At 62.0% G+C, this 9,940-nt stretch overlaps 1 protein-coding gene across 1 annotated transcript; it reads left to right on the forward strand.

The window, feature by feature from the left end:
* The first annotated feature begins 59 nt into the window (after window positions 1-59).
* On the forward strand, window positions 60-7,377 carry PRDX2 (peroxiredoxin 2). Its single transcript, XM_075061210.1, has 5 exons — window positions 60-137; window positions 2,737-2,879; window positions 5,349-5,864; window positions 6,490-6,620; window positions 7,159-7,377. The coding sequence occupies exons 2-5, from the start codon at window positions 2,740-2,742 to the stop codon at window positions 7,242-7,244; spliced, it is 873 nt and encodes a 290-aa protein (XP_074917311.1). The 5' UTR covers window positions 60-137; window positions 2,737-2,739; the 3' UTR covers window positions 7,245-7,377.
* Window positions 7,378-9,940: the final 2,563 nt, after the last annotated feature.

Below are 9,940 nucleotides of genomic sequence, written 5' to 3' on the forward strand. Positions count from 1 at the left end.
TCTCTGCTCCAAATGGACCAGCCCGCGGCGGGGGGGCGTGGAGGGGGAGGGGGGGCTATAAGAGCCGGCTGCAGGGGAGCTGTGCACGCGCCGCGGAGGAAGAGGCAGGGTTTGTTGTGGGTTCGTGCAGCGACAAGGTGGGTGCGTTTGTGCTGTGCGCTCCTGGCCGTGCCCTGCAGGGCCGGGCCCGCTTGGGGGGGCTCAGGGCCCGGGGGCGCTTCTAACCCCCGGGCCTGCAGCTGCTCTCTTGCAAAGTGGCTGCTCTGAAGCAGACCTGGGGTGGGGAAGGTTACGTGCTCCCCTGCCTCCGGGGGCTGCTTTACCCTCTTGCAAATCCCGCAGGCCTTGCAGGAGGAGCCAAGCGGGGGGGGTGTTTCGTGCTAGGGCCTGGCAATGCCAAAGGGGCCTTTTGTCCAATCCCTCCTCCGCCCCCCGTCTCTGCTGCCTATTTTTGCTTTCAAAGGTGCTGCTGTTTTTGGTGGGGCCCCAGCTAGGCTGCAGCCGCGATGCTTCACTGCCTCTCTGGTCCCAGCAGCTCCATCCTTTGTGGTTTGGAAAGTACCGGGGCGGGGGTGGTGAGGCGAGGTGTGGATCCTGACTCGTCCTGGGTGCCTCTCTCTTGCCTTAACTTATGGGCCAGCTCCTGACCTCTTCCAGCAGGTGAGGTGCCAACCAGTGTAATGGTGCCTCAGGGTTTTCCTTGGTGGTGCTAGTGGGTTAACTTTGAGCCCTGGGGGCTGTGTAACTTTCCCAAGTGGCTGGATGGGGGAAAAACGGTTATGAGGGGAGTATCTCCATCTTGCACTCCTGGAAACAATTGTGGGGCTGAAAGAGAGGCTGAGCTGTCAGCAAGGCCCTAGCAAGGTGAATTTTAAGCTGCTGTCTAATTCCTTACTGTCCTGGTATGTGCCCTGCTGTGAACAGCTGCCTTCCTGTGCTGGGAGCATTTTACCTTTGCCTTGTGCTCTTCAGGACTTTCCAGACAGTAGCATTGAGGCGATCTGGCTTGTGGGTCTTAATTTGTGCTTGGGGGTTTGTCCAGCGAGTTCCCTTCATGTCCTGCTTTGGCACTGTTGAGCGAAGCCAGTTTAGCACAACTTTAAAGGGGGTAGGGAACTAAGCGACTTCAGGTGGCTTGTAAAAAATTGCAGCTGGAGGCAGAGCGTCTTTACTTGTCCCGTTGCTGAGAGGTGGCCCTGCGCCTGCCAAGGTGGCCTCATCACAGCTGAGCGGAGATCCCCATGCTGGAAGCAGAGGCCCTGTAGTGTCAGATGCTCCACAGACACCTAGTGAGACGTGGTCCCTGCCCTGCAGTGTTTACAGGAGGACAGGCAGGAGCCAGAACTGAGGCATGAAGCTGAAAGTGTCTTGCCGAAAAGTACCTCACGGGGGCCAGCCAGGGACAGAACCCAGATCACTAGACCCCAACCTGCTTTCAGCTCTGAAGATTCGCTTGCTGACTGTTAGCTTGCACTGTGATGGCGAATCCTGGGTGCTGGGCAAACTGCCTTGGGGTGCAGCTGCCTCTGGGGTGGAGGCTAACAATGGAGGGAGAAAGTGCTTTTCCCCCAGTGACACTAGGGCAAAACTCCCTATTGCTTGGAGTCCTTTTGGGGGAATTCTATCCACCCCAAGTAGGGCGGCTCTTGTCCAAAAAGACCCCCAAGCAGAGCTGTGTCCTGTGATGGCTCTGTGCTCTTGCTTGTGGTGTCTGCTCACTCATGGTAGCGAGAAGAGCCCCCTCCCCGTGTGCTTGGTGCTGTACAGCCACAGAAGCAAAACCCAGTAAAATTCTTGCCAGCCCGTATCTCTTCCCTGCTGGCTTAGCCGGCCTCATCCCGCAGCAAAGCCATAAATTTCCAGGTCTCTGAGCTGAAATTAACCAAGGTCCTGTTTAAAATAATGGGAGCTCGGGGGCATCCTGTTCAGTCCATTCTGTTTGAGCAGACAGAAAGCAGGACTGTTGCTTTCGATGCTGTCAGTGTGGAGTGCTGGGAGGCAGGACTCCTGGGTTCGACACCCAGCGAGGGGAGGAGAGGGGGGCTTGGTGGGCAAGGAGTCAGAACTCCTGGGTTCTCTATCCCTAGCTTTGCACTGACCCGGTTTGCCAAATCACCGATTAGTGTCATTGACTTGCACGAGTTTGGGGGGTGAAAAGAGCTTTGTTTGTATCAAGTGCTGCTCACATACAGGAGGCTAAGAGGGGTGAGCTGGTTAATTGTGGTGGTGGTGGGCTTGGTGGGTTCACATGGGCACAGCTGTGCCTGTCTGCACCTGGAGAGGCGATGCTGCCATCCTTCTGCCCTCCCCCAAAAGATCTCTGCCGTACATGAGCTCAGCAGTACCTGGGTTATACCTGTGCTGGGGTGGGGGGGATGCCTGCTGGGTCTACCATTCTCAATGCCAACCCAGAACAGCTGGTGTGATCCGAGCCGTGGGATGTGAGTGACTCTTGTGTGACTGGGGGCTTGGAGCTGGGATCGTCTGATCACCCAGATTGGAGCTGAGAAGGAGATGATTGGGGTGGACTGGGAGGGGGAGTTGATATTGGGACTGGTCTGAGAGCTGGTATCAGAAATCCAGGGGCTGGTGCTGTGAGACCTCCTGGAAGTCAGGACCCCCTGGTCCATCTCCAGGCTACCCCCATTGCTGCAGAGAATGGGAGAATCTCCTCACGGTTACTGGCAAGGCCCACTAACCAGTGCCACCCGTCCTGAGCCCCGGCTTCTCTTGCAGGACATGGCTTCCGGTAAGGCTCAAGTTGGCAAACCAGCCCCAGGCTTCCACGCCACGGCCGTGGTGGATGGAGCCTTCAAAGAGATCAAACTCTCCGACTACGAAGGTGAGAGACGTGCTGAAGGCTCTGCCATTAGCCTCTCCTAACGGGGGGGCCCTGCAGCTCCCCTGATGAGACACTGGGAGTGGAGCTGCTGGGAGTGCCCCCCACAGCCAGTGCTCCTGCCCTGCTCCTCACAGCATCCCCTGCTGGTATTGTATTAGCAGGACATTCTGTGCATCCATGAATACTGGGGCACTCTACAGGGGATTCTGCCAGACTCTGTCTGCCTGCATGGCGATGGGGAACAGGTCACAGCTTCTCGAGCAGGGGCAGGCAAACTACAGCCCGGAGGCCACATCTGGCCCTTCAGACATTTTAATCTGCTGCTCGGCATGTGCTGTGGTGCTGCGTGACTCCCAGAAGCAGTGGAATGTCCCCCCCTCCAGCTCCTATGCATAGGGGCAGCTGGGGGCTCTGTGTGCTGGCCCTGCCCCAAGTGCTGGCTCTGCAGCACCCATTGGCCAGGAACTGCAGCCAATGGGAGCTGCAGAGGTGGCACCTGTGGACCAGACAGCACACTACAGCTTCCAGGAACTGCTTGAGATAAGCACCACCCAGATCCTGCACCCTAACCCCCTCCTGCTCCCCCAACCCACTGCCCTGATCCCCCTCCTGTCCTCTGAGCTCTTCGGTCCCAGCCCAGAGCACAGTCCTGCACCCCAACCCCTTATCCCCAGCCCCACATTATGTACCCTCAGCTGGAGCCCTCACCCCCCCAGCCCCAGTCTGGAGCCCCCTCCCACACCCTGAACTCATTTCTGGCCCCACCCCAGAGCCCCCCTCTCGCTCACACCCAACCTCCAATTTTGCTGAGCCTTCATGGTCCACCATATTAGCCCCGCCCTGTTCTGGTCAGCCCCACCCCTTTCCCCCATAGCCCTGCCTTGAGTCAGGAAACCTTAAGATGCAGCTACATCTGGGGCGGAGCGGCTGGTTATATATACACAGTTAAACAGTCTATTGAGGCAAGGGGAGAGCACCCCCACCCCGCTCCCTGCCCCACAGTGCCCCCCTAGTGCTGCCCTGGGGCCAGCCCTGCCTGCCAGGGGAGAGCGCCCCCTGCTGAGCCCCCTGCCTTGCTCCCTGCCCCACAGCGCCCCCTAGTGCCACCCTGGGGCCAGCCCTGCCTTGCAGGGGAGAGCACCCCCTGCTGAGCCCCCCACCTTGCTCCCTGCCCCACAGCGCCCCCTAGCGCCACCCTGGGGCCAGCCCTGCCTGCCAGGGGAGAGCGCCCCCTGCTGAGCCCCCCGCCTTGCTCCCTGCTCCACAGCGCCCCCTAGGGCCACACATGGGAGAAGCCCCCAACTCACTTGGCGTTCATAGGTACCGAGACGTTGTAGAAATCTTGCACGATCTGGTTTCCATACCAGGAACAGGCGATCAGCGCCGCCAAACCTGGGGAGGAGAGAAACACGGGCTTCGAAATGCCACCCGGCGCCTTCTTGCGAATGTGGAAGTGGGACATGGGGCCTGTCCTCTCCAGGGGGCGCCGGCTCCCACCCGGCCCCGGGGGGGGGACTGGCTGGCTTGGGGGGGCAGGGAATGAGACATGATGGGGTGGGGGGCTGGCTATGATCGTGACCCAGGCTAATGCATCGGGAAACATGGTTTCCATCTGTCACGTGCTGTGGGTCTCTGTCTCCTTCCGAAGTGTCCCAGGCCGGTGACCGAAATGCCCCCCAGACACCCCCTCGGCCCTTGATGAGCATGAGGTCAGGATCTCGCCAGCCCTGCACAACAGGCGCCTGGCACCGCTGGCTGGGGTGGGGGGGAACTGCCTGTCCAGTCCCTGAACCCGGCTGGAGCTGGTACCCCTAGGGACGGGGAAGGGCCAGAGGGGTCAGAGCCCCTGGGCGCCAGGGGTTGAAACCGCCCCACAGACCAATTCAGATGCCTCCTGAGCTTTCAAAAAGCCCCATGCGCCCAGATGTGGGGCCGGGGTGGGGTCCATCCCTCCTGGCTGTGACTAGAATACAGCAAACGTTACCAGCCGGCCCGGTGGGGTGGGGTGGGGTGGGCCCGGCCCTTACTGGCTTTATCTGGGACACCCTCTATGAGAGCAGCCTTATCACCCCTAGCCACTGGGGCCGGGGCCAGCCAGAGACAGGCCTATAACGGGGGTGGGGAGTGGCCAGCTAATCTGGCACTTGTCTGCAGTGGTGGGGGTGCTCTCCCCTAGGGCACCAGGATTCAGGGAACGGCATTTTGTGTGCTCCCCACAGCGCGCGCGGGAGCTTCCGGTTTTGCTCCCGTAGCGCTGCCGAAGAAGGACCTTCTGCCGACGTGCTGTGGAAAACAGCGGCAGGCAAATGAGCAGCTCAATGACGGCCGCTGTCGCCTGCGGCGTTTCGGCGGAGGGTCCTTCGGTGGCACGATGGGAGTGGAACAGGAAGCTCCCGTGGGGAGTGCACAAAATGCCCCCCCCCCCGAATTCTGCTTGCACCTCCATGCAGCCCTGGGCAGACCTCCAAGCTGGAGAGGAAGTGCTACCTAGTGGTTAGAACACTAGCCAAACCCTGGTGCCACTCCTGCCTCCCCCTCAGTCTGAGCACTGTCTCAGATCCTTTGATTTAATATCTAACCTGGATGTCTGTCTGGTAGTTTGGGGGGGGAGGCGGGGGGAAGAGTCTGGCAGGACCAGCTGCCCGTCAGCCCCTGATGCTGCGAGCCAGCAGATGTCTGGCACAAGGTGGGGTGGTGCTGGAGCCCACTTACCTGCTGCAGGCTGGGCTCTGCCCCAGGTGCCCCCTGAGTGGGAAATGGTGCCCGACGCCCTGAGGCCAGTCCTGTGGCTGCATCTAGTGGGGAGCCAGTGCTGGGGGCAGATCTGGATTTGGGGGTCCCCATGGCTGGGACTGGGGGTGTACCACAGTGTGGGACTAACCCCCTTGTCTCCCGGTAGGGTGAACACCCCACGGAAGGAAGGGGGGCTGGGCACCATAAACATCCCTCTGCTGTCGGATCTGACCCACAGCATGGCCGCTGATTATGGGGTGCTGAAGGAGGATGAGGGACTCACCTACAGGTGTGTGGGGCTGACTGGTAGCCCTTGTGGGGTGAACTGCTGGGGTCTGCTCTGGGTGGGGTGGGGGGCAGTACTTGTGCTAAGGCCCCGCTCTGGTCTCACTGTGGTGGTTTTGGGGCCCCACTGGAGTTCTGCTCCCCACACAGCAGTGCCAGCCAATGTCGAACGACCCCCCCCATGGCCAGTGAAGGGTGGGTGCATCCGGCAAGCGGGATGCTGATCGGGGAGCCGGGGGAGTGTGTGAAAACAGTGAACACCGGGATGGGGCAGGGAGAGATGGAAGGAGCCTCATGGGATACCAGGCTGGGGGTGGGGGTCACTTGGGTATCACCACCCTGGAGCCGGTCTCGCTCTGAGTGGGGCTAGAGCTCTCCCATCTCTGGTGCTGACGTGCACCCAGAGATTCGGTGGGGTGGGGAGAGTGTCCCTGCTTCCTGGGGGGCTGTTGCTTAGTACTGAGCATGCAGTTGTCAGGTGGGGGTGCCCCATATCCATTGGGGGAAGCTGCAGGCTCCCAGATCTGACTGGATCCCCACCATGACAGATCTGAGATGTTATGTGGGTGGGGGGCTTGTGCTTCCCCATCCATGGCTTCAATTGGGGTGTGATCCCTCTTCCCCCACAGGGGCCTGTTTATCATTGACGACAAGGGCATCCTGCGGCAGATCACGATCAACGACCTGCCGGTGGGGCGCTCAGTGGAGGAGGTGCTGCGTCTGGTGCAGGCGTTCCAGTACACGGACACGCATGGGGAAGGTGAGGCTGGGCTCTGGGGGGAGCTCTCAGGGCCCTGGGGTGAAGGCTGAGGCTGGGTTAGGGGAGTGCAGGGCCCAGCTGCAGCAGTGTGTCTAGATGGGGCAGTGCCCCACAGCTGGGGGGGTGAGGCAGCAGGTCTGAGTTTATTCCCTGGGGCAGGGGGCGGGGGGGAGTGAGGGGCTCTCCACACCAGCTGTTTCAAGCTGACTGCAGACTCTGCTTATACTGGGGAGTTTCTCTCTAAGGGTTAGAGATGCCTCCCCCCACCCCACGCTGGGCAGGAGGGGTGGGCAAGAGCCCCATGCATGGACCTCCGGTGCTTGCACCTCCATGCAGCCCTGGGCAGACCTCCAAGCTGGAGAGGAAGTGCTACCTAGCAGTTAGAACACTAGCCTAGGACTTGGCATCAAACCAAGGTTTTCCTTGCTCTGCCTCACTTTCCCCATCTGCAAAGTAAGTGGGGGTGGGAGGGGATGCAAAGCAGGGATGTCCTGCTCCCTGCTCTGGTCTCCTAACCCACCTCCCTTGCTTTCTCCAGTGTGCCCGGCAGGCTGGCAACCCGGGAGCGATACCATCAAGCCTACGGTGAAGGACAGCAAGGAATACTTCACCAAGCAGCATTGAGCTCAGGGCAGCAGGTGGAGAATCTGGTTTACTGTGAAGGCGCCCCCCTCTCCCCCATTGGAAGGGGATATTTGGGGTGGGCGGGGGGGGGGGGGAATCCAAGAAGCTTGTGACTAAAGTAAGAGTTTGAAAAGGAGTCGGTTTGTGTCTGTCTGATCCTTAATTTGGTGGGGGTTGGGCAGAGTCTGGGTGACCCGGCGGGGGTCCCCATCTGGCTCCCGAGCGTTGCCCCCACAAGCCCTGGTGCTGTGCCCTGTGGATCAGTCCAACCTGTGATGGGCCCCAGGCTATAGCACCTCACACCACTAGGTGGTGCTGTCAGCTGCATCTTGCTAGCTCCTTGGTGTGCAGCCAGCTCTGGGGAGGCAAATCCCAGGCTCCCAGAACATCAGGGTCAGCTTGCTCTGGGGGGGAGCCACTTGCAGGGCCTGGGATTGTCTGCTCGGGGGAGACCCCCTGAAGGCTCTTGGCTGGCCTCCCTCCCTCCATGGGTCCAGGCTGGAAGGAGCAGGGATTGCTGGTCCCAGAGCGTCCTGGCTCAGTGTTGCCAGGTTCTTGGGGGGGAGGCTGGGATCCAGCATGGTGGGGGCAGCTGGATGGGGCATTGAGGAGTGTTGGGGTGGGGGCAGGGGATTAAGCGCAGCTCATAGCAGGAGCTAGGCACAGCTCATCTACCCCCCCCCAATCTTAAACCCAACCCCCTGATGCTGGGGGGAGAGACTCGACAGGCATGTCCAGCCTCCGCACCCCATCTGCCCAGGCCTCATTCAGGCTGTGGCTGGCCAGGTTGGTGCTGTGCCAGCAGGGGGTGCCATCTGCCCACCGAGACCATCCTCAAGCTGCTCCCTGCCCCCACAGAGCTCTGACTACCCCAAGGGGGACCCAGGAGTCCTGCCACCCCTACCCCTTCCCTCTGATAGCTGGTGCCAGGGGCTGCAGCCAGCCCTGGGACCCAGTATGGGGGGCACCTTGCCCTGGTCCCCCCAGACATTGTTGGCATCAGCCCTGCCAGGAGAGGTGGAGGAACCAGGCACATCCGTTCCCCCTCCCACACCAGCCAGCGCTGGGCCTGGAGAAGATGAGCTGGGATCTGCCTGTGATTTTATGCCCGGGCCCCATTTCCTGCCCCCTGAGCTGGCCTTCCTAAGGGGCTGAACAGTCTAAGGGGGCCAGGGAGACTAGGACACTGGCTCAGAGCTGGGAGTTGGGGTGCAGGCAGCCTTCTGAGAGGAGTGATGGCTGGGTAGGAGCTCAGAGGGATGGGATGGGATGGGATGGGGGGGGCGCTCTTGTCTCTGGGTCACTGCTGGTCCTAGCATGGGGGTGCTCTCCTGGCTGGGAGACTGTGTTCCCCAGCTGCTCTGATACCAGCCAAGCTCCTTGCACTCATGCTGCTCCCCAGGCTGGGCTCGGCTTGGCCTGAGGCCGAGGGCTGGGCTGCCCCCAGGGCCAGAGGGCTGGGAAGCGGCCTGGCAGCCTGCGTGCCCGGACAGGGCGGTGCAGCGTCTGTGTACACAGCTCCCCCTGGCACGCACACACCCAGCTGCAGCTACATCTCTCTGCCCACGGCCCCGGGCACCAGCACTGGCCTCTGCACCCAGCCCCTTTGGGTGCCCTGCACACTCACCCCATCCACACACCTGACTGCACCCACAGCCCTTAACCCCCTCTCAGCCACACAGGGTGTGTTCCCATCACCCTTCTCCTGGGGCCAGTCAGGGTCCATCCCTGGGCTGGATCAGAGCTGGCAGCATCAGCCTGGCATGTGGGAGGGGGAGGAGGAGCCTACAGGTGGAAGGGGGGGGGGCAAGGGATGTTGCAATGTAGGTACAGAAAGGATGTATGGGGGGGGCAGGAAGCATGTTGCAGTGTGTACAGGAGGAGTGATGGGGAGGGGTGTGCACAGGACAGGTGGATGTGAGGATGGGGTGAATGGGGGAGGGGTGTCTACAGGACAGGTGGATGTGGGAGGATGGGGGGAGGGGTGTGTATGGAGGTGGTGGTGGTGTATATGGGGGGTGTGGATGCAGGGGGAAGGGTGTGTACAGGGAGGGGGTGGGTTGTTGGGGGAGGAGTGGATGTGGGGGCGGCACTCCTCACCCCCCGCCCCCCCCCGCCCCCTGCTCCCACCGACGCTCGCGGGCGCCCCGCCCCCTCCCCCCTGACACCCGCGCCAGAGCACCCTGCTCACGGCCCGGGCCCCCGCCGCACCCGCCCCCTCCGGTAGTGTAGCCGAGGGGCAGCAGGGTTGCAGCTGGCACCAGACGCGGGGCGCGGGCCCCAATCCTGTGCCGCGGCCCAGCGTTAGGGCACGCGCCAGCCCGTGAGTGGCCAAACGGGGCGGGGGGGGCGACCTGGCCATAGAGTGGCTGTGGGGCGGTGAGGGCGGGTCTTTTTCTCTTTCGAGGAGTGGCGTGAAGCCATGGGCTGCGGCCTTGCCCTAGGGCGTTCGCGCGCTGCAGGTGCTCGCGCGCCTGGACCTCCCCAGCCCTGCCGTCCGCTGAGGGGCATGCCCAGAGCTGAAGGGAGCCGGCCCAGAGGCCTGGGCCTAGGCCGAGGCGGTCGCGTCGGCCGTGAGGGCACCGGGCAGGAGCTGGGGGGGGGGAGCCCAGGGCTGGCGCAGTAGAGGGGCTTGCGGGTTGTGGAGTAGGGGCACCCGCAGAGCTGGAGGGGAGCCACTGGGTGGGGCTATCGAA

Source organism: Chelonoidis abingdonii, chromosome 26 (assembly GCF_003597395.2).
Source record: "Chelonoidis abingdonii isolate Lonesome George chromosome 26, CheloAbing_2.0, whole genome shotgun sequence".
NCBI classification, from domain to species: Eukaryota; Metazoa; Chordata; order Testudines; family Testudinidae; genus Chelonoidis; species Chelonoidis abingdonii.

Bases quoted from the DNA above. Each gene is read 5' to 3' on its own strand.
- PRDX2 (XM_075061210.1), top strand. From the start codon at position 2,740: ATGGCTTCCGGTAAGGCTCAAGTTGGCAAACCAGCCCCAGGCTTCCAC. The intron at 5,865-6,489 runs GTGTGTGGGGCT...CTTCCCCCACAG, and splicing joins GATGAGGGACTCACCTACAG to GGGCCTGTTTATCATTGACG. The intron at 6,621-7,158 runs GTGAGGCTGGGC...TGCTTTCTCCAG, and splicing joins CACGGACACGCATGGGGAAG to TGTGCCCGGCAGGCTGGCAA.